The following is a 24,805-nucleotide window of genomic DNA, read 5'->3' as shown; positions in this document are numbered from 1 at the left end:
GGAAGAAAAGCTCTCAGGCTTAAGTTATTTTATCTTGCAAATGGTAGTAGTGGGAAATTACCCAACAAAAGTAATAGTGAAGGGGCGGCTGGATGTCTCAGTTGGTTAGAGTGTGGGCTCTGAACAGCAGGATTGCCAGTTCGATTCCCACATGGGCCAGTGAGCTGCACCCTCCACAACTAGATTGAAGATAACAAGCTGCCGCTGAGCTTCTGGAGGGGTGGCGGACAGTTCAGTTGGTTAGAGCGTAAGCTCTCAATAAGGTTGCCCGTTCAATTCCCACATGGGATGGTGGGCTGCACCCCCTGCAACTAAAGATTGAAAATGGTGACTGGACTTGGAGCTGAGCTGCGCCTTCCAAAACTAGATTGAAGGACAACACTTGGAGCTGATAGGCCCTGGAGAATCACACTGTTCTCCAATGTTCACCAATTTAAAAAAAAGTAATAGTGGAAATTAGGGGTTTGAGAGTGGGGGAACCTTCTACTCAGAGGTGGTGGGTAAACACCTGGGGGCAGCTCTTCTATCACTGACCCTCTCTGCCCAAGTGTTCTCCCATCTCCCATAAACACAACCCCAGGAGATCACTAGGGATGATGTGTGTCCTCTGACCTCTTCTGAGGAATGGACTCATGGTCCCTAAGATCATGACTTTGTATCAACACTTGTGCTTTCTCTAGAGAAACAGCGAGAGAGATTGGTAGGGCTGCTGCTGGTGAGTCAATAATTTTTTCCTGGAGTAGAGGTTGCACTCCAGGGATGGGAGCATCTGGGGATAGAGGTGAAACTAGGGTGGGACAGGAGGAAGGAAATTGGTCCTATCAGTTTTTAGTCATTCAATTAGCGAGTAATCTTTGGTAGTTCTTTTGTGTGCAGAAAGTACTATGGAAAGTACAAGAAAAGGGAAGAAAGTATTTTCCTTTGAGCTTGGGGAGCCAAGAGTAGTACCCAGGGGAGGAAAATATCTAATGAATAATACAATACTATATTTAAGAGAGTTCTAAAAGTCATGGTGCAGAAAGTACAAAGGACTTCAGGAAGGGGAAACTAGTCAACTAGAGTGATTTGGAAAGGCTCATGGATGAAATGTGTCACAAGCTGGGCTGTTCAGGATGAGTCCAGTAGGAGGAAATTCCAGAAAGGGGAGATAACGGACAAAGGCATGGAGATGGGAGGAGAGTTTGACATGTGTAACCGGGGAGGGGACATCTAGACTATCTACCAGATGCCTTGCCTGGAGAATGGGGGGAAAGATAAATGGATAGTAAGGGGATAGTTTATGAATGGCTTAAAAGTATGCAGAGTGGTTTGGACTTGATGTGTTGGGCCAGGATGGCAAACACTCAATGCTCCTGCCTCCTGCTTCCGCGTCTCTCATACCCATGGCCCCATTGCCCATCAGTCATGACACTGTCTTCTCCTGAGTCTATTGTGGCCTCAGGCTCCTTCTTAACACAATACCCACGTAGTCACCACCAGTTAAAGAGATGAAACCTACTTGCCAACCTCAAGGGAGGCTGTGGAAGGATTTTAGAGTCTTGAGCAAGTAAAGGATTCATACAGTATCCTGTGCAATCTAGAGCTGGAAACTGGGGTGGGAGCGGGACTTTGCAGCCTAAGTGCCCCTTCTGCAGCTTCCTGAAGTACACACTAATCAAGTGAGAAATCACCAGGCATCTGTGGTTTCAACTTTGGATAAAGTTGAGGTCTTTGGTAGATTAAAAATATATTTTGAAATAAATGTTTTTTACTAAGAATGCATAAATTGCTTTCATTTCTTACATGTGACTCCAAAACTCATTCTAGTCTTAATAATGGTCCAAAAATGGGTATGAGTTTCTTTAAAATTATACAAGCCAAATAAGAGAACTTGAGATGCTAGATAATTAAAATCCAACTTATTCCAAATACTAAAAGCACAAAAGACAATGAACATCAAAAGCCACTAAAAGGTCTGGAAATATCATGGGCAGTGTTAAAATGCACACAGCATTTTCTTTACGTGAGATGAAGAGGCGGAGTAGAGGGTGCACTATTAAAATCTTTGTTCTGTGCTCTGAGCTGCACCGTCAGTGTTCCTACCTTCTCCCAATGCTGTGTTTGTGGCTGAGCCTGCATCCGCTCACCAGTGTCCAGCCAGAGGCTAGGAACTGAAGACTGAGCTCCCAAAGAGCCAAGCAAGAGCATCTGGAATCTCTCTCTCTTTCTCAGTCCTGAAGTATTCTTAATGAAGACTCTGTAAAACATTTATATGTATTTTAAAGAATAACAGGAATTTTAAAGAACAAGATGAACAGCTATGTAACTGAGTGAGCCTCCCTCCCTAGTTGTGTCCCCTTCTTTCTATCCAGAATTAACCACTATTTTGACTTGTGACAATCATTTTGTTTTCTGTATACTTTACTATTCATGTTTGTATTCCTAAGTGATAGATTTAGGTTTGCCTGTTTTTGAAGTTTATATAAATGGAATAACCCTGTATATATTCTATGATGACTTGTCTCTTGCATTCCACATGCCTGGGAGGTTCATCATAATGAATGTTAGCTGTAGTTGGTACATTTTCATGGCTGTATACTGTTCTGTTTTATGAGTGCAGCATAGTTTATCTATCCATCTTACTGTTGATGGATATTTGAGTTATTTCTGGTTTGGTGTAATTATGAACGTTGCTTCTTGAACATTCTCATGCATCTCATAGTGCCATGTGTAAGCATTTCTGAGTCACAGGGTATTCACATGCTCAGTTTTACTAGGTAATGCCAGTGTTTTCCAAGTGGATACCAGTGCTGCATGAGGCTTCCTGTTTCACCAAGTCTTGTACTGTAAGATGTTAGGGTGTGGAGTGATAGCTGATAGTCATTTCAGTTTGCAATTTCCCAGTTACCAGTGAAGTTGGCATCTTTTTTATATATTTATTGGCCATTCAAGCAAGTTTCCTCTTATATGAAGAGTCTGTTCAAGTCTTTGCCACTTTTTCTACTGAGTTTGTCTTGTTTATTCATAGGATTTATATATATATTTGATGCTATTCCTTTATCATATGTATGTGTTGAAATATCTTCTTCAAATTTACGTCTCATCTTTTCACTTTCTTTGTATTGTCTTTTCATTACCCACAGTCCTTACTTTCTATGTAATAGAATTTGTTAATTTTTTCCTTTATTCAGTTCTTGGGGTGGAGGAGAGGGGAGAAGGATGAGTCTTATTTAAGAAATCTTCCCACACCCTCAAGGTAATAAAGATATTTCCCTATCTTGATAATCTTTAAAAACTTGACAGTTTCATTTTTCCTATCTGTCTTTAAATCACTTGGAATTGATTATTATATATGCTGACTAATTTTTCCTATGTAGATATCCATTTGTCTCAGCAGTGTTGGCTACAAAGTGCATTCTTTTCCCAACGATGTTCCATACCATCTCAGTCATGTACCCTGTGTCACATGTGCACAGGCCTATTTCTAGGACTCTGTTCTGTTCCATTGGCCTACGTATCCATCCTTAATACCAATACTACCCTGAATCAATGATTACAACTTTACCATAAGTCTTGATTAATGGCCTGGACTTACGATATGGACTGGAATCTCTTTAACCAGTATTTGTTGGCCCCAGAGAAGATTCATGAGGACGTATGGTGTGGAGGTGGATGTGTGTGCTGCGGCCGGTAGAGATTAGGGGAGTGTCAGGCCGGTATCTACATGTGGTGAAGCTGTGTGGTGGGTGTTTATTTTTATGACTCATTTAAAAAAAATATTTAAATAAACTTATTTTAGAATAGTTTTATATTTACAGAAAAGTTGCAAGAATAGTACAGAGAGTTCCCATATACCCCACACCCAGGTTCCCCTATGTTAACATCCTATATTACTGTGGTACCTTTGTCACAATTAAGGAGACAATATCGATACTTTATTAGTAAGTAAAGTTCATACTTTACTCAGATTTCATTAGTCCTCCTCCCCTTTTTTGTTCTAGGATCCCATCTAGAATATCATATTGTATGTTGTTGTCATGTCTATTTAGGCTCCTCTGGGCTGTGGCAGTTTCTCAGACTTCCTTTGTGTTTGATGACCTTCACAGTTTTAAGGAGTACAAGTCAGATACTTTGGGGAGTATCTCTCAGTTAAGGTTTGTCTGATGTGTTTCTCGTGACTAGACTGGGGCTATGCATTTTTGGGAGGAAGACCACAGAGATAAAGTGCTATTTTTATTACTTTATCGTATTTATATTTAAATGTATCAAAGATTGACTTTGATCACCTGGTTGAGGTAACTGTAAAGTTACCCCCTCACTCTCTTTCCTTATTGTAGTCCTTGGAAGGAAGTCTCTATGCACAGCTCCACCTCCTTCAGGGAGAAGTATCTACGTAAATTATTTGGAATTTTGCAGGTGAATTTGTCTCCTTTCTTCCCTTAATTTATTTATTCAATCGTTTGTTTATATCAGTATGGACTCATGGATATTTATTTTATACTTTGGGTTATAATGCAATACTGTGTTATTTAATTTGTTCCTCAAATTATTCCAGTTTTGGGATCTCTTTCTGTTGGTTCCTGTGTCCCTATAACATATTCCTATCATTTTGGTTTTTGAGCACTTCCTTACTGTTTGGTACAACAATATGTTGCAGGCTCATCTTATATATTTTAAGCTGCAGCCCTAGAATCAGCCATGTCTCCAACTAGCCCTTTCACTGGAGAATGGCATTTAGAAACCCAAGATCTGGGCTGGGTGTGCTTGTTGCTGCTGGGGTGTCATTGGGTCTAGGTCCTTTCAGTAAACAGGTGAAAAATATATTTATGTGTGCTAACTCGAGCATACACACATATATGTAATTATTTCTTTATCTATGCATCTGTAGGTAGATTAAGATAAGCATAAGTTAATATTGATGCCTCTGACTCTAATCAAGAAGCACGTGGCTCATTCTAACTTTCAATAGTGTGTGGGGGGGATGTTTTAAAAAGTCATCAACTAATGTATGACTGAGCTAAGTGGTAAGCTTTTTGTTTGTCTGTTTGTTTTAAACTTTTTTTAAAAAAAGATTTTATTGGGGAAGGGGAACAGGACTTTATTGGGGAACAGTTTGTACTTCTAGGACTTTTTCCAAATCAAGTTGTTGTCCTTTCAATCTTAGTTGTGGAGGGTGCCGTTCAGCTTCAAGTTGTTGTCCTTTCAGTCTTAGTTGTGGAGGGCGCAGCTCAGCTCCAGGTCCAGTTGCCATTGCTAGTTGCAGGGGGCGCAGCCCACCATTCCTTCCAGGAGTCCAACTGGGAACCTTGTGGTTGAGAGGACGCACTCCAACCAACTGAGCCATCCGGGAGCTCAGCGGCAGCTCAGCTCAAGGTGCCGTGTTCAATCTTAGTTGCGGGGGCGGAGCCCATCATCCCTTGCGGGAGTCGAGGAATCGAATCGTCAACCTTTTGGTTGATAGCCCACTGGCCCATGTGGAATGGAACCTGCCCTTCGGCGTTAGGAGCACGGAGCTCCAACCGCCTGAGTCACGGGGCGTGGTAAGCTTCTGTGTTCCTGGAAATTTTCTTATAAGATACAATAATCTTTTCCCTTTCACTTTACATGACACCCAAAATTTCAGAATTTCAAAATGTTAATTTCTGTTAAGGATTACAACTATCTCAGTGATTATTTCCAAATGCCACAATATTTACTTATATTTATGTACTGTTGACGTAGGTAATCAACTGAAAGCAAGTTAATCATCATCAATCATTATCCTCATTGCCAACCTGAATTGAATGCTTCCTATGTGCCAGATACTATTATAAGTAGTGTATGTTAACCTTCACCATCCTGTGAAAAAGTTACAATCATTCTATCTTATTGATAAGGAAACTGAGGCACAGAGGTTAAGGAGCTTGTCCTAGGTCCTGTAGCTAAGAGGGTGTAGGTCCCAGCTTTAAACCCAGATATTCTGTCCCAGACCTGCTGTCCTTGACCATCATGCTATATTGCCTCTGGTAAGAAGTGCGAAAAGGATCCATGAGGGAGAGAATTTCTGAATGACCAGGGCAAAATGGAAGCTGATTTGATTCTACTCAGAGGATTTGGAGCTAATGATGCTTTCCAGTGGTTCTCTCTGGCCTCTTCAGGACTAGCCTAAATTTCTGTCTGAAAAGGGGGTGTTAAGAGGCAAAAGACTGGCCAGGTCCCCCTAGAGAACCTATGTTTTCTGTACAGTCCTCATTAGATTCAAATTCTGACATTTTTCATGCGAAACAATCCATTTAAGTCTGTGGCGAGAACCTGACACTGCTTGTTAGAACTTGACACTAGGAATTTGGCTGCAGGTGAAAAGCAGTTATGGACACACATTAATAAGCAGGCAAGGCCCCATGGGAGCAGAAATTCTTCCCAGGGTACACATGTCAAGTGCCTTAACTGTAAGTGCTTAGGTCATTGTAAAGTATTATTGTCCAATCAGATATTAATTGCAAAGGTGGTAATTATTCATTAAAAAAAAGTTCATTTTAATTTTAGTTCCACCTCACAGGCAAACCAGTCTGAGTATCTAAAAGAACTAGCATTTTAAACAGAGATTTTGCTGCTTTAATTATTGCTAAAATGGTTGCCTCATCTGTGTGTTACACAAATATCTTGGATAGTTAGAGAAAATATGAGCTAATGGGGGCACAACAAGCCCTGATTATTCATTTCAGTGGCTGCTTAAGGGAGTAGGGAAGACAGAGTGCTTCATGGCACACCTCAGCCTTTGCAAACAGCCTGCAGCCTTCCTTTGCTGGATTTTGATGGAATGTTGTGAATGATTTCCATTGCTTTTGGCTAGAATACCTTAAACATGTGGGATGGTTTTGACAAAAAATAATTCCACCAGACATTTAACAGCCGTCTCCTTCTCACTGTTGGCTTGCTACTTACTCACTGATCATTTGATTGGTTGTTTAAGCTTGACCTTGGAAGGGGGCTATGGCTAGAGCAGAGAGTAAAAATATAGAGTAAACATTTCATGTTAACTGTTACATTCCAGGAACTTGGGAGAGTATAAAATGCTTCGTTATTGTTGTATGATGTTTTGGAAATATAATATACCTGCTAGAACCTACCTGAACCACTAGAAGATTTCTTCTGGGAAGAGTTCATGAGGCCACTATTCTTATATTTTATGACTTGTAAAATGGTGCCTGAGAAGTGTAGAGTTATGCATTGCTTAACTATGGAGGTATGTTCTGACAAATGTGTTGATAGGCAATTTTGTCCCTGTGTGAACATCGTGGAGGGATCGCCTAGACCTGATATGGCCTACTACTCACCTAGGCTCTGTGGTACAGCCTATTGCTTCTAGACTACAAGCCTGTATAGCATGTTACTGTACTGAATACTGTAGGCAATTGTAACACAATGGTAAGTATTTGTGTATGTAAACATAGAAAAGTTACAGTAAAAATATGGTATAAAAGATTAAAAAATGGTATAACTCTATTGGGCACTTACCATGAATGAAGTTGCTCTGGTGAGTGAGTGAGTGAATGTGGAGGCCCAGGACATTACTGTGCACTTCTAGAGACTTTATAAACGCTATATTGAGGCTACACTAAATTTATTTAAAAACGTTTTTCTTTCTTGAATAATAAATTAATCTTAGGTTACTGTAACTTTATTACTTTATAAACTTAAAAAAAAGTTTAAACTTTTTAATTCTTTTGTAATAACACTTTGGTTAAAATACCAACATATTATATAGCTATACAAACATTTTCTTTCTGTATATTCCTATTCTGTTAGCTTTTTTATTTTTTAAATTATTCATTGATTTTTGTTTCATTAAAAAAATTTTTTTTGTTAAGAACTAAGACACACACACACACATCGGCCTACACAGGGTCAAGATCACCTCCACATCTTGACCCACTGGAAGGTCTTCAGGGGCAATGACACGGCAAGGAGCTGCCATCTCAGATAATACCAGTGCTTTCTGGAATATCCCCTGAGGATATTACCTGCAATATTACCTGAGGAGGTGTCACTCTTTTTAGAAATACGTCCATGGTGGTTTGTCTGGCTTGTTTCTTTTTTCTGTCATAGATTTACCTGTAAGCAGATAATGCACCATGAACATTCCTCTCTATTAATGAAAACCTTTCCATGTTGGGGGTCCATGTTTTCAACTTTTTAAGGAGCTTATTGAGGTCTGCAAAGACTTCTGCTAAGCCTTTCACTGTGAATTTTCTTGGGGATTTTATTCTTTTTCTTCTCCTGCAGTTTCCTTTGCTCTTGCCTCTTCTTCAGCTATGCATTCCTGTGCCAGTTCCAACAACTCCTCAGTCTGTTCCCCAGGAGCCACCTCCAGGAGTTCCTCCATGTCACCATCATCCACACCCAGGTTAAAGCGGTTCGCCATCTCATCCACAGCCTTGTTGGTTTTTGCACTGATGTTACAACAGTTGTGACATCACTAGGTGATAGGAAATTTTCAGCTCCATTGTAATCTTATGGGACGACCATATATGTAATCTTATGGGACGACCATATATGTTGTCCATTGTTGACTGAACCGTTGTTATATAGAACATGACTGTATATTTCATTATGTCCTAGGTATAGTCAGTCATCTTTATACATATCTCCAAACTCTATTCAGATTATGAATAGACAGATAAAATGCCAAGCTCAATATTTTACAGACCATCCCCTAAAAGAGTTATTCTCAAGCTATAGAATGAAGCTGTTGGGAAGTTGCTAAAATGTGTATTTCTGGGGCTTGCCCAATAGATATTCTGGTTCAGTAGGTCTAGAGCAAGGGTGTCCAAACTTTTTTCAACGTTTTTTACCAAGGGCCATATGCGGTAAAATACACAAACAGCCGGGCCACTCACTCGAGGTGAAGTACATATTGCCTCACCTGGTTTATTTAAGTAAACTAAATATATTTTTGGAATTTGCTGCGGGCTAATTAAAAATGGATTGCGGTCCGCAGTTGGCCCGTGGGCCGCAGTTTGAACACCCCTGGTCTAGAGCACAGGGACCTTCATTTTTAACAAGCTGCAAATAATCACTGGGATAGATGTCTGTAGAACATACCTGAGAATGATGTCCTAAAAGATTCATGGGTGTCCTCCGAAAATGTCTGGAGAAGGCTTAGTAATAATTGTTATGTGTCAGAGAGGAGTGCAGGAATCTTGGATGATTGTCCTCATTTTGTCTCTTTGTTTTTAGCATCAAAGTTTTTCGTTTTTTTAACTTATGTTTTTAATTTTCTGGGAAAATGAGGGCTTTTGTGCATCTATCCTAAGACACCTGACAACTTCTTACATGTGGTTGTTCTGCAGGTTGTTAACCATGACCTGTTTGGAATCACACGGTTATCCTACTAGCATTATACGAGCATTCTTCTCTCTCCACATTCCAAGACTGCAGATATTAAACCTTTTCATCTTGGCCAATCTGACACATGAAAAATGTGATCCTCATTTTCATGTGAATTTCTTAATTGCAGGCAGGATTAGGAAAACCAAGATTTTCTACTGAATAACTATTTTTCACCTATATACAAATAATAAACAATTTAAAAATCAAGTAGATGTTAAAACCCTCTTTATAATAGCAATACAAATTTAAATTCCTAGTATTCAACTTTTTTTGATGTATGTATCATTTAAAAATTTTTGATTTAAAATCCAAGGAATGAATTTAGCAAGAAATGAGCAAGACATATGTAGATAAAAATTTATAACTCTATGCTAGGTCGTAAAAGAAGACTTAAATAAATGAAAATGTGTACTTATTCCTTGGATATGAAAATTCAGTACTGTAAAAATGTTAGTTTGCTCTAAATTAAACCATGAATTCAATGAGATTCCAGTCAAATTACCAAAATAACATTTTAAAGGGGGTTCTACAAAATGATCCTAAAATTCATCTAGAAAAACAAAACAGGCAAAAATAGCTTGTATTGGAGGGACTAATAACAGCAGATATAGAAACATATTTTAATGATTTAGTAATAAAACAATATAGCATTGTCACAGAACTAGACAGAAAATCAATGAACAAAGTAGAGAATCAAGAAATAGGGTGAAATATATAGGCAGATTTAGTATATGATAACGGTGATCCTTAAAATAGTGTATAAAAGGAATAATTCAATAAATCATTTCGGGGTAATTAGCTAGTTATAGGGAAAAATAGATTCAAAATGAAACAAGGACTTAAATATAAAATAAATCTATAGAAGTTAGAGAAAGCAGGTGAATTTAAAAAATAATCTTGGAATTGCAATGAATTGTTTAATCATGATACAAAACTCAGAAGCCAAAGAGGAAAATGATCAATAAGTTTGACTATGTAAAAACTTTTGTGTGGCAAAAATGCCACAAACAAGGTCTAAATCAAATGATAAGCTGAAAGAAATGTGGAAAATATATTAGAAAGGGCTAGATTCTTTAATATGCAAAGAGCACTTGCAAATAAATATGAATAAATCCAAACAAACCAAGTAAAGTGGCAGAGAACATGCACAAGAATTTCAGAGAACAAGAAGTATTCATGGTTAATGAAAAATTGCTCACTAGTACTTTTAAATAAAAGTACTTAGAATTAATGTCAGGTTTTTCTGATGGAGAAAGGACTTTAAAATATGATGTAATTTTACTTTTGGGGTAATTTATAGAAAATAATATATTTAACAAGTTGGCTGATACAGTTTGTGTTCCCTAATTCTTCCATGGAATAGTAATGACTGGACTGGGAGCCTTCCTGGGCCATGGGTTGAGTCAGATAAACTTATAAAAGGTCTTTAGACTGTGAAGTAAGTTGAGTATCCTATTTACTTGTTTCCTCCATTTGTATCATTTCCTCAATTATTTTGTCATTTTGTAAGAAAATGGTGCCATGACATCACCCTTGCTTGTACAGCTTTATAAAGATCTATTAAACAGATACTGATATAGCACTTAGTATGTGCCAGGCATTGGTTTGAGTACTTTATAAAATCAACTTACCTAACATTTAAAATTGTTGTAAAGCACTTAACCTCATCTAGTAGAATGAGTAGAATAAGCCCTGAGAGAAGTGGACGTTAAGGTGGCTGTCTGTTAAAGGAGGAAATACTTTTACTTCTGGGAGCAGCACACTTGAACTGCCTTTCTCACATCAGCTACTTACTAGGCCATCTGTGAAAGATTCTCAACTAAGACCCATGGCCAAAACAAATTGTTCAGCACAGGTCAGTGGAAGTCATTTGTTTCCACTGACTTTCAGAAGGAGCCTATGGAACCGAACCTTCCCAGTGAACCCCTAGCGGGGATAAAGCATTATTCTACCTTAGCCTGCTGGTTTAATTCCTCTTCTTAACAGGAGGGGCTTCAGGAACTCTTCTTGGCGTACCTGTCCTCTTTTCTCCTTGCCCTCAGTGGAGAAGAATCATGGAGAAAATTAAATAGCCCTGGAATTAGAATGACTCAGCTGCCATGTTGCCAGGTTCCACCAATGAACAACAAAACAAGGACACTTGTTAGTCAGCACAGCCTGTTGAAAAATCTGGGGCCCATAGGAATGTTGTTTCCTGACCCTCCCTCCCCTGCTGAGAGCCTCTGAGTGCTGTGGCCAGCTCAGGCTGTGTGTCCTAGACACACAACAGGCTGATATGTGGACCACGCTGAAATACAAGCTGATTAACACGAGAGCCTGGGTCTATCAGGAGACTCCCCCTTTCGTGTTGTGTGTACCCTTAAGCTTCCCTCCTCGCTCATTTAGAAGGGTGGGAGAGTCTCTGCCTCTGGTACCTTTCCAGATGACATTCTCAACACCCCCTGCACTTCCCCTTAAGATCTCACAGTGGTTCCCCTACCTGAGTCCTCCTTTCTGCTGAAGGCAGCTTGGGATGATTCTTGTCATCCAGTCATTCAACAGACATTAATTGATTGCCTCCTCGGTGCCAGGCACTGTTATGATCCTGGCACACTAAAACAAAAACCACGGTCCTGATCAAGAAATCCACAGCCTATTCTGGGAGCCACACAGCTTCACAAGGATGATAGTATTAGGCTAAAATATGCACCAGTGTAAGGGCAGTGGGGGAAGAGCATCTACCCTGGAGAGAGGGCATGCTAGACTGAGCTCTCCGGGAGGTGATGGTGGAACATCTCGAAGTGAACAGGGAGGAGTGGACTAACGGAAGAGCAGGTGCATGACCCAGAAGCAGACATGAGCACAAGTTCCCAAATGGCCCACTTGGAATGGCTGTAGCTTTGGACATGAATGAGGGAGGAATGAGACAGGAAGCCTTGTCCTGCTAAAGTTTGGGTTTTATCCTGAGGCAACCAGAAGACACTGAAGAATTCTATTCACGTGAGTACTTGATAGATTTGCAGTTTTGAAAGATCCCCGTGGTGGGCATGTGGATAGTGGACAGCAGGAGGCTGGAAGACCAGTTAGAGGCATGTTTAATTTTTGTTTTGGGGAAGCAGCCGAAGTCATGCTCAGAAACTGAGTTGTTTTTGCCCGCACTTTATTTAGCACAGGTTCACTGAGGGAATTATAATTATTTCATAGGCCAACAGCATACAGGATATCTCTTAATAAGCCAAATAAAGAAATAACATGCTCCAAACAAATGACAGATTAATCACACTATTGTTCCAGGCAAAGGGAGATGAAGGAATAAAGTCCAAATTTAATGTTACCTTCTTTTTTTATATTTATTATTATTATTATTAGTTTTAGGTGCACAAAACAAAGTAATAGTTAGATGTTTATCATTTATATCCCTCACACTATGTCAACCCCCACCCCCTATCCACTATCCCTCTGACATCTCACACAGCCAATACATTTCCACTGTCTCTATTCCTAATGCTGTTCTCCGCTTCTTGTAAATATATACATACATATATATACATACACACACACACACACACACACACACATACAAACTTGTGGTTGACATTCATTATTGTTCAGCTTCAGCTTCAGGTGTACAGTGCAGTGATCAGGCATCTACATCTTCCCTGAGGTGGTCTCCCTAATGAGACAAGAGTCCATCAGATGCCCTACAAAATCTTTACAACATTATTGATTACATTCCCCAAATTAACTTTCATGACCCCGTAGCAATCTTGTGGTTACTGACTGTTTCTAAACCCCTCACCTTCCCCCTTATCCCCACCCCCCCATCTAGCAACCCTCACTTTTTCCTGTCTCCAGAACTGTTTCTGATTAGTTCATTCACTTATTCTTTTCTTTAGATTCCACATACAAGTGAGATCATATGGTGTTTGTCTTTGTTTGACTTATTTCACTTAACATAATGTTCTCTAGATCCATCCATGTTGTTGCAAATGGTAAGAGTTCTTTCTTCTTTATGGCTGCGTAATACTCCATTGTATAAATGTACCACAGTTTCTTAATCCAGTCGTCTACCGATGGGAATTTCGGTTGTTTCCATGTCTTGGCTATTGTGTATAGTGCTGCAGTAAACATAGGAGTGCATACATTTTTTTGAATTAGAGTTTTGGATTTCTCCGGATAGATACCTAGGAGTGGAATTGCTGGATCATAAGGTAGTTCCATTTTCAGATTTTTGAGATACCTCCATACTGTTTTCCATAGTGGCTGCACCAATCTGCAATCCCACCAACAGTGCACAAGGGTTCCCCTTTCTCCACATCCTTGCCAGCACTTGTTGTTTGTTGATTTATTGATGATAGCCATTTTCACTTGGGTGAGATGGTATCTCATTGTGGTTTTTATTTGCATTTCTCTGATGGTTAGTGAGGTTGAGCATTTTTTCATATGTCTGTTTGCCATCTGTATGTCCTTTTTAGAAAAATGTCTCTTCATGTCCTCTGCCCATTTTTCAATTGGGTTGTTTGTTTTTTTGGAGTTGAGTGAGTTTTTTATAAATTTGTGATATTAACCTCTTATTGGATATATCATCGGCAAATATCTTTTCGCATTCAGTAGGATCCCTTTTTCTTTTACTGTTGGTTTCCTTTGCTGTGAAAAAACTTTTTAGTTTGATGTAATCCCACATGTTTATTTTTTCTCTTACTTCCCTCATGTGAGGGGATATATCAGTAAAAATCTGACTCCGGGTAATGTCTGTAAAGTTTCTTCCTATATTTTCTTCTAGGAATTTTATTGTTTCAGATCTTACATTTAAGTCTTTAAGCCATTTTGAATTTATTTTTGTATATGGTGTAAGGAGGTGGTCCAGCTTCATTTTTTTTTTTGCATGTGTCTGTCCAGATTTCCCAGCACCATTTATTGAATAGACTGTCTTTACCCCACCGTAAATTCTTGCTTCCATTGTCGTAGATTAAATGGCCATATAGGCATGGATTTATTTCTGGGCTCTCTATTCTGTTGCATTGATCTATGTGTCTGTTTTTATGCCAGTACCATGCTGTTTTGATTACTGTAGCCTTGTAGTATAATTTTATGTCAGGTATCGTTATATCTCCCACTTTGTTCTTATTTCTCAAGATTGCTGAGGCTATCCGGGGTCTCTTATGGTTCCATATAAATTTTAGGATTATATGTTCTATTTCTGTGAAAAACGTCATTGGTAGATTGATAGGAATTGCATTGAATATGTACATTGCCTTAGGCAGTATGGACATTTTAACTATATTAATTCTTCCTATCCATGAACATGGTATGTGTTTCCTTCTATTTGTATCTTCTTTCATATCTTTCTTCAGTGTCTTACAATTTTCTGAGTACAGATCTTTTACTTCTTTGGTTAAATTTATTCCCAGGTATTTTATAGTCTTTGAAGCAATTATAAATGGGATTGTTTTCTTAATTTCTCCTTCTGATATTTTATTATTGGTATATACAAATGCAACAGTTTTCTGAATATTAATTTTGTATCCTGCTACTTTACTAAATTCATCTATCAGCTCTAATAGTTTCTTGGTGGAGTCTTTAGGCTTCTTTCTATGTAGTATCATGTCCTCTGCATATAATGACAATTTTACTTCCTCCTTACCGATTTGGATGCCTTTTATTTCTTTTTCTTGTCTGATTGCTGTGGCTAGAACTTCCATCACTATGTTGAATGGAAGTGGAGAAAGTGGGCAACCCTGCTTTGTTCCTGATCTTAAGGGGAATGGTTTTAGCTTTTCCGCATTGAGTATGATGTCAGCTGTGGGTTTATCATATATGGCCTTTTTTATGTTGAGATATGATCCCTCTATTCCCAGTTTCTTAAGGGTTTTTATCATAAATGGCTGCTGGATTTTTGTCAAATGCTTTTTCTGCATCTATTGATATGATCATGTGATTTTTATTTTTCATTCTGTTAATGTGGTGTATCACATTAATTGATTTGTGGATGTTGAACCACCCTTGCATACCAGGGATGAATCCCACTTGATCATGGTGTATGATCTTTTTAATGTATTGCTGAATTCTGTTCGCCAATATTTTGTTCAGGATTTTTGCATCTATATTCATTAGAGATATCAGCCTGTAGTTTTCTTTTTTTGTGGTGTCTTTGTCTGATTTTGGGATCAGGGTGATCGTGGCCTCATAAAAAGTATTCTGGAGCCTTCTTCCCTCCTTCTGGATTTTTTGGAAGCGCTTGAAGAGAATAGGTAATAATTCTTTTTTGAATGTTTTGTAAAATTCACCTGTAAAGCCATCTGGTCCAGGACTTTTGTTTGTTGGGAGATTTTTGATTACTGATTCAATTTCCCTGGTGGTAATCAGTCTATTCAGGTTTTCTGTTTCTTCTTCAGTTAGCCTTGGAAGGTTGTATGCTTCTAGAAAATTGTCCATTTCTTCCTGGTTGTCAAATATGTTGGCATATAGTTGCTCATAGTAATTTCTTAAAATTTTTTGTATTTCTGTGGTATCTGTTGTCACTTCTCCTCTTTCATTGCTGATTTTTTTAATTTGGGTCCTCTCTCTCTCTCTTTTAATGAGTCTGGCTAAAGGTTTGTCGATTTTGTTTATCTTCTCTAAAAACCAACTCTTGGATTCATTGATCTTTTGTATTGTTTTTCTGGTTTCTATTTCATTCATTTCCGCTCTGATCTTTATTATCTCCTTCCTTGTACTCCCTTTGGGCTTATTTTGCTGTTCTTTTTCCAGATCCCTTAAGTGTGAAGATAAACTGTTGATTAGGGATTTTTCTTGTTTCTTTAGGTAGGCCTGCAATGCTATGAATGTCCTTCTAAGGACTGCTTTCGCTGCATCCCATAGATTTTGGGTCGTCGTGTTTTCATTTTCGTTTGTCTCGAGATATCTTTTGATTTCTTCCTTGATCTCATGGTTGACCCATTCATTATTTGGTAACATGTTTTTCAGCCTCCATGAATTGGTGTGTCTTCCAGTTTTTTTCCTGTAGCTCATTTCTAATTTCATAGCACTGTGGTCAGAGAAGACAATTGGTATGATTTCAATTTTCTTAAATTTATCAAGACTTGTTTTGTGGCTTAACATGTGGTCTGTCTTGGAAAACGTTCCATGTGCGCTTGAGAAGAACGTGTATTCTGCAGCTTTGGGGAGAAATACTCTGAAAATATCAATTAAATCCACGTGGTCCAATGTGTCATTTAAAGCTGTTGTTTCCATATTGATTTTCTGTCTGGAAGACCTGTCCCTTGTTGTCAGAGGTGTGTTGAAGTCCCCTACTATGATAGTGTTACTGTTGATCTCTGTCTTTATGTCAGTCAATATCTGTTTTCTATATTTAGGTGCTCCTATGTTGGGTGCATAGATGTTTAGTAGGGTTATGTCCTCTTGTTGGATCGATCCCTTTATTATTATATAGTGCCCATCTTTATCTTTTAATATGTTCTTCATTTTAAAGTCTATTTTGTCAGATATAAGTATTGTTACACCAGCTTTTTTCTCATTTCCATTTGCATGGAATATCTTACTCCAGCCCTTCACTTTCAGCCTATGTGTGTCTTTTGATCTGAGGTGAGTCTCTTGTATACAGCATATACAAGGGTCTTGCTTTCTTATCCACTCAGCCACTCTATGTCTCTTGATTGGAGCATTTAATCCATTTACATTTAAATTAATTATTGATAGGTACATAGTTATTGCCATTTTTAAATTTGTAGTTAGATTGTTTTCATCTTTCTTCTATTTACAGAAGTCCTTTTAGTATTTCTTACAATGCTGGCTTGGTGTTAATAAATTCCTTTAGCTTATTCTTTTCTGGGAAGCTCTTTATCTCTCCTTCAATTTTAAATGATAGCCTTGCTGGATAAAGCAATCTAGGTTATAGGCCTTTGTTTTCTATCACTTTGAGTATCTCCTGCCACTCCCTCCTTCCTGGCCTGCAATGTTTCTGTAGAAAAGTCATTTGATAGTTTTATAGCAGTTCCCTTGTATGTAACCCTCTGCCTTTCTCTTGCTGCTTTTAGGATTCTCTCTTTGTCTTTAACCTTTGCCATTTTAACTATAATATGTCTTGGTGTGGACCTGTTTGGGTTTATCCTGGTTGGAACTCTGCACTTCCTGGTCTTGTATGTCAGTTTTCTTCACCAGGTTAGGGAAGTTTTCAGACATTATTACTTCAAATATGTTTTCAATCCCTTGCTTTCTCTCTTCACCTTCTGGTATTCCTATAATGCGCATGTTGTTACACTTGATGTTATCTCAGAGGTCTCTTAAACCATCTTCATTGTTTTTATTATTTTTTGTTGTTGTTGTTCCATTTGGGTGATCTCTGCTAACTTGTCTTATAAGTCACTGATCCGATCCTCTGCTTCATCTAACCTGCTGGTAATTCCTTCAAGTGAGTTCTTTATTTCAGTTATTGTATTCTTTAGTTCTCACTGGTTGTTCATTATGATTTCTCTGTCCTTCTTTATGTCATCACTAAGCTCCTTAAACATTCTTATCATCAGTGTTCTGAACTTTGACTCTGATAGGTTGGTTACCTCTATTTCATTTGGTTCCAATTCTGGAGGTTTCTTCTGTTCTTTTATTTGGGACATGTTTCTTTGTTTCCCCATTCTGGCTGACTCTCTGTGTTTGCTTCAATGTATTAGGTAGGTACCCTAGGGTTCTTAGTTCTTGCTGGGTTATCTTATGTAGTATGTGTCCGTTATATTTGACTTGCACCACTTCCTTCTACTCCTGTGCATGTGCTCCAAAGGTGACTCTTGTGTTGTGTATATTGTCCTGTTAAAGTTGATCTTTAATTGCCTTTAGCTTGTGAGTAGGTGGGATTGACTCCTAGGCTGACTAGTTGTGAGACTTGGCTCTGCCCACAGCAGGATGTTCTGCTGCGTGAGGGTTGACCACTTAAATGAGGTTTGGCCTCTATGGGCTCTTGTGTCTATAGAGAATCCCCTCTGGGTGTGTCACTTGTAGGTCAAACCCGGTAGTACTCTGGTTTGGTCTGGAGTTTGCCTCTGGGTGTGTTGGATCTTGTGCCTCTTAAGCTGGGCCCTGGCGTAGGGCAATTTCAGAACAAAGCCAATCACCAAGCACAACAACAACAATGACAACAAAGAAAAAACCAAATACATTCAAGTGTAAAAACAACCCATAACCCACACTCAACACAGGCTAAGATATCAAAGATATAAAAACAAAACAAAACAAAGCAGTGCCAGTCCTGGCTTAAGCCCACCAAGTAATCTCCAGGTTGTCCTCTGCTATACCAAAGAGTCCACTGCGTATTGTGCAGGCAGAGCCGGTGTCCTGGTGCCCAGAGTGACCTTGGGACTGCAGATTTAGATGAGTGGGGCTGAGGGGTCTGGATGGTAGTTTCTACAAAGTCAGTGCAGTTTCTGCTCTTGCCTGCACATATGCGCACTGAGTAGCACCACCAGCCCTGTGCCCAGTTCTCCTGACTCTTAGGGCACTTCTTCGGTGTGTGTGTGTGTGTGTGTGTGTGTGTGTGTGTGTATGTGTGCAGGGCACAAGATTTCTGAGCTGCTGAAAGCTCAGAGCTGCCTCTTCCACCTGCTGCTGACCCCTGGGTTTGTCTCCGCAGTTGTAATTGCCCTGCCCTAGGAAGGCCAGAAAAGGTGGTGGCTGGGGGTGGAGGATTCTCTTCTCTCCCAGCCCAGCAAAAATCACACTCTTCCCAGCTTCTTCCCTGGGTCAGAGCTGCACACAGATCTTCCCAGAAACTGAGCACTATGGCTCCTCTGTAATCTGACACTACTCCTCAGTTCAGGGGCCAGTTTAAATCTCTGAAAGGGCGGAGGTAGGATTGGGAGAGTGGGGGGAGGGGCTCAGGTATGGAGTTTGTGTTCTTTGTCCGACCTAGGGCCCAGCTGGAGGTCTCAGTTGAGTTTACTGCCTCAAATGCTGGATATGCTGCCCCTTCGCCAGGAGAGAGCAGCTTTGGGACGCAGGGAAAGAGCCCACCTCCTGGCTTTTGTGTTCTCTGTTCCATCCTGGGATCCCCTGCGTCTCTGTAGCCACGGATGCTGGCTGCGTCTCCACAGCCGCATATACTGACCGTGTCTCCACAGCCACGGATGCGGCTGCGTCTACACTCCGCTCCTTTTCCTCTTCCCCTGCTGGCCAATTTGCCCACCCTCAAGTAATCCTTGCACGAGTCTCTTAGCTGTTCTGTTCTGCGTGATGAGCAGAGAGTCCCTTGATGGGTTATAGATGTTCCATTTGTGATAAGATCCGGAGGAGAACTCAAAAAGTCCGCCTCGCTGCCGCCATTCCTACCTTTTCTTCTGTGTTACCTTTTTTATATGAGGAGGCACTTGGGAAGAGTCCAGACCAACTGACTAGTTTCCAGATTTCCAGTGCCAATAGCAAAAGTCCTCTGTTGCTAGGGTACGTTGCTAGGGAATGAAGCTGCCAGTGTTGGTAGGTGGGCTGATCTCTTTCCTGGGGCCACTGTGCTATCACCTCACCAAGATAGGAGTGAATGCCCCATCTCAAATAGTCCTCACAAACTCTTGATACTTAGAGTCTAAATGTCCCCTTGCCAGAGTTGCTTCTCCACATGTTCCTATTGATAAGAAGAGGCCCCTCAGCAGCTGGCTGCTGACTGCTTATCAGTGACAACAGATGCAGAATGATGACATCCTGACATGACTTACTTCATTCTTATATCAAAGCAACCTTTTTTTTTTGGTCATAAACACGTGGATTAAAAAAACTTCACTTAAATCATAAACAAGTGGATTTTAAATCATATTACATCAGTACACAACAAGGAAACTGCAGAAATCTGTAAAAAATGAGGAGGGCCTGAACTCAGGTGCAGGCAGGGCTGGTGGAGGGGAGGCTGCCAGGGAGATGAAGCTTCCTTACTTAGAGTTGAGGGGTGAGAGAGGAGAAGATTACGTGGCTGTATGGTTTCTGGCTTGGGAAGTAGCAGGTTTATGGGAGGAGTGGATGATTTGTGGTGAAAGGCAGTTAACAGGGTATGACAAATTACATTTGTGAAGCCCATTTACTCTTCAAGTAGTGATGACCAGCAATCAGCTAGCTCAACAGGGAGATGTGTCTAGATATAGAAGAGAAAAGGTAGCCTCTCTGGCCCTCTGAGCCTGTAACCACATGTCATGTACAAGTGAGTCCATAAAATGCCTTCCTTCACAGCATCCACTGTTAGAGGCAGTCACACCTCCCTGATCCTGACCAGCATTGCTTTCACTCCCCATCACTCAGCTCTTCACTCTGACCCTGACTCTGGTCTCTTATCTGGTCCCTTGAAGGCAGTGTCTCCCTGGTAAGGGGACTGTCGCCTCTCCTGTGGTCTCCAGCTTTCCCCACTTCTCCTGCCCTTTGTGTCTCCCATTGGCTCCAGAGGGAATCCAGCCCCGGCCCTGAATTCCCTCTTCCATCCTGACCACTTGACCTCCCTGTAGCTGGCCAGTTCCCGCTGCTTGAGGTGGGGGTAGAACTTCAGATAGTCAAGAAAGAAACCCTGGGTAAAGCTGACATTTAAGGGTCAGACAGAATATGATCAGCTCCTGAGAGGGTGAAGGAACAGCGGTTGGAGGAGCATAGGGGACTGGGTGAAGGGGGGAGGAGAGAGATTAAACCCAAGTCTACGGTTCCTGGCTAGGTCACAATAACTCTTATGGGTGATTTCTGGGAGTCCTGACTTTCTGTACATAGTTTAGTCTAGAAAGTCTAAAAATAGTCTTTCCCATCAAAATTGACTGTGTGTTTATACCTTGGCAAGTTTCAATGCCTAGGGCACTGCTTACGGCAGGCACTTGATAAATAGTTGTTGAAAAAAATGAACGAAAGTCATTAGATGCCATAGTCTCATGCAATCATCATTACAGAGGCCAGTGATGGCAGCCTTCTAGCCTCACAGGTCTGTACAGCGGGACTTTCTTGCAGTGCAGCCCGAGGACTTCCCAGGTCCCTATTTTACATGTTTGCAAGAGGCCCTGAGGAAGTATATTCCTATCTTTCTAAGGCTCTTTTTTCAGATTGTAGTTGCACCATTCATTCCAACAGCAATTTTCTGATACCAATAGGGTGTCCTGCAATTCAATTAAATTCCAACGCCAACTACCCTGAATTAACACAGACCCCACAAATTAAGGACTCAGTCCCACAAAACTGTTCCCCTACTTCAGATGACAGCTGCAAGTCTCGAGTATTCCCAAGTTGCCCTCACTTCTGCCCTACAGTCTACAAATTTGAGGGTTCTCATAACCCCTCACCCCCTCCGGTTTAATTCACTAGAATAGACTCACAGAACTCAGGAAATCACTAGTCTTATGATTACAGTTTTTCTGTAAAGGGTACAACTCAGGGCCAGCCAGACGGGAGAGATGCATATAGCAAGGTATGTGGACGGGTGTGGGGCTTCCATGCCCTCTGTGTGCAGGCTGCCCTCCCAGCACCTCCATGTGTTCACCAACCTGAAGCTCTCAGCCTGTGTTCAGGAGTGTTTATAAAATTCCAGCCCTCTAATCCTGTGGTTGGTTCCTTAGGGGACCAGCCCCCGTCCTGAAGCTATCTAGGGGTCCCTCCTTATCAGAAACTCAGGTGTGGTCTAATGGGACTCTTGATGACACACTTATTACTCAGGAAACTCCATGGGTTTTAGGAGCTCTGTCCGAAGAACCAGGGACCAAAACCAAATACATATTTCTTATTATACCATAGCAGTGGAAATGTATTTTGGCAAACCACAGTGGTTGGTCCTTCTAATCTCAGTTCATATCAGAGACATTTTCACTGGCCCTCCAGACCCTTAGAGTAAGAACTGTTCTTCAGGAAGGTGGGATATGCCCCTCCCCATCCTCTACCCCTGACTACAGTTTGAGGATATTTTGAACCCATATATTCTTTGTCTATAAAGATTGAAAGAATAGCCTCTAGAGTGTGGGTGCCAGCTGGGTGGCTGTGTTGTCAAGGCCTGATGGAAGCAAACTAGGCAGAGCCAAGGCCTTGGGTTCAACCCTGCCTCCACCCCAATTTGCTCTGTCATCTTGAGCAAGTCATTTATCTAACGAGAAGTCTGAGGACACATTTTTCTTATCTCTCCATTTCAAGGCCTAGAATTGTAGACTGAGATAATTAGCCCATCCTAGTTTACTGTTATTCTCAGCATGGATATTTTGTGTTGTGTTGTGACTTTGTTCTCACCTTAATCCTGGCAAAACCTATTCTACTCCTCTTTGTCCCACAATGGAATTGATGAGAGGGGATCTAAGGAAGCGTTCAACTGTATATGTAACCTTCTCTCACTTGAGGGATCTCTGAAGCTTCCTTGATTACCAGATGTGCCCCCACCCTTCTATTTGTAGTTTGACAAAGACTGCCACGAAAAAATTTTTTAAAATGCGGTAGCATGCCAAACTGAACAAAGAAAAGCCCTTTTCTGGAATGTTTCAAGTATAAAATTAATCACCACCAAAAAAGTTGAAATTTTTTTTTTTTTTTTTAATACCTGTGAGAGGCCTAGGGCTTATCTGTTAGAAACAATAAAGAGAGTAAATTCAAGAGCATACTTTTTCCTAGTATGTCTTTGGTAAGAGAGACTGTGAAGTACAGATTCCCGCTGACATGGTTTAGGACTCTCCTCTGGCATGGAATCCTGGGCCAGCTGTCTTTAATATGGGAGGCTCTAGTTAGGCTCTTTTCCAGTTAGTACCTGAAAAGTCCTCCTCTTATATAATTTGGGGTACATAAAGAATTTAAATGCTGTGGTAGAATTTTCCCAGTACTTTTATAAACCCGTTGTAACCATTCCTGAGGAATTTGGAGTAGGCAGAAGAAAGGGAAGGAGATGGGGAGATGGAGAAAGTCTCTTCATTCCCCCCTCCCAGTTGTGATTTTCTGTCCTCCCGTTTTTCTTCTCCTGTAGCCCTCCTAGTCCAGCGTTGTGTTCTCTCTCGCCCTCAGCATTAGAGGAGCTTCCAGATTCTTCTCCTCACAGCCCCACGCTAGTTCATTTTGTGTACTGTGTTTTCCTAGAATGTGGAGCTGACCCTGTCACTGTTTTCTGTTGGCCACCAGGTGCTTTCCTGCCCATCTGCCACGATTCCTGCTGGACCCTCTCTCAGACACCATATCATTCATTTGTAAATCCACCATTACACCCAAGGCAGTGTTGGGGTGCAGAATCGACTTTTAATATACTCTCTGGGGATGAAGGCACTCTTGTACCGTGGGCTTTGTCAGGCTGTTTGGAGAATTTGCATCACAATTCTCCTCTGTTCTCCTTACCCGGCATGGACACACTTTAGATGAGCCCCTCCAAAGCATCTTCTTGGGTTCCACTGATCAAAATGCACTGCTTTCTACCCCTCTACTCTGGAAGCACTGTACTAGTGCCTTTATTATCTACTTATTGCAGATGTTACATTGTTGTGGATTAGAGTAACCGTGGATGCGTTTGCCTTTGCTCTCAAATGTAGATTCCAGAAGGCAAGGACTAGGGTTTTCTCTAGCACCTACAAAAAGACTGGCATACAATAGCTGCTCAATGAATATTTGTTGAATAAATAAACTTTTGGAGAATAGGAACTGACTTTTTAGTCTTTGGATCCACCATAGTATCTTTACATTAAAAGTAGATCAATAAATGTATTTTTAGAATGTTCATTTAAATAGAGTTTATGTCCTAAAACCTTTGCAGGACCAGCCTTTTAAGGGTCAAAGTCCAAATATGTCATACTGCATCATAGCTATTCTTGCTATAACCATGTTCATTTCCAAACTTTCAGATCATGTCACATATTTTGTCTGATTTGTCAAAGACGACATATGGAAAGTCTTATAGAAACATGTGTGCACACTTGCACACGCACACAAACACACAATTAAAAAAATATTTTTTCCTCATTATTATGGGGAAAAATATTTGAAATCAACCCTAACTCTGAAAGCTGGAATATATACTGCCATACTCATAATGATTTTTCCTACTGTTCCGGAATTCTTTCCTTCTGTGGGACCAGGACAATATTTTATTTATGCACATCTTGTCTCCATGATGCCAGAGACCAGGTTTAAAACTTTAAAAAGTCACATCCATACTAAGTTTTCAGTGCTTGCTGAGCAATGGAGTTGATATTCTACAGGAAAATAAAGGAACTATTTCCAGATAAGTTTTTTGTTTGGTCTGTTGGGGTTAGTTATATTTTACAAATAAGCATTCATATTCATTTCTATCTGGGTTTGACTTCTTTTCCAGGGAGGTTCCCTTGAAGGATGCGAAGGAATATGCTGAATCCATAGGGGCCATCGTGGTTGAAACAAGTGCAAAAAATGCTATTAATATCGAAGAGCTCTTTCAAGGAATCAGTAAGTACCTGAAATTGTGTTTTTAGCTTAGCTTACATTTTTATGTCTCTGAGAGTCAAAGGATGAAATTATAGAGCGCTGAAGTAGAACTTTTTCTCTG

The 24,805-nt window shown here is 40.3% G+C and overlaps 1 protein-coding gene across 4 annotated transcripts in view; it reads left to right on the top strand.

Moving 5' to 3' along the window:
* The window catches only part of RAB31 (RAB31, member RAS oncogene family), a 121,925-nt gene that overhangs the window by 80,490 nt on the left and 16,630 nt on the right, over positions 1-24,805 (top strand). For all 4 annotated transcript variants that reach the window (XM_019712606.3, XM_074340376.2, XM_074340375.2 and 1 more), the window contains one exon: positions 24,596-24,705. In XM_019712606.3, coding sequence (XP_019568165.1) covers positions 24,596-24,705 — 110 coding nt within the window. The remainder of the gene's footprint in view (positions 1-24,595; positions 24,706-24,805) is intronic.

This window comes from Rhinolophus sinicus, chromosome 4 (assembly GCF_057876585.1).
Source record: "Rhinolophus sinicus isolate RSI-liver-muscle chromosome 4, RSI-T2T, whole genome shotgun sequence".
Taxonomy (NCBI): domain Eukaryota; kingdom Metazoa; phylum Chordata; class Mammalia; order Chiroptera; family Rhinolophidae; genus Rhinolophus; species Rhinolophus sinicus.
The sequence above is the reverse complement of the archived record's forward strand: the minus strand, read 5'-3'. Positions and strand labels throughout refer to the sequence as shown.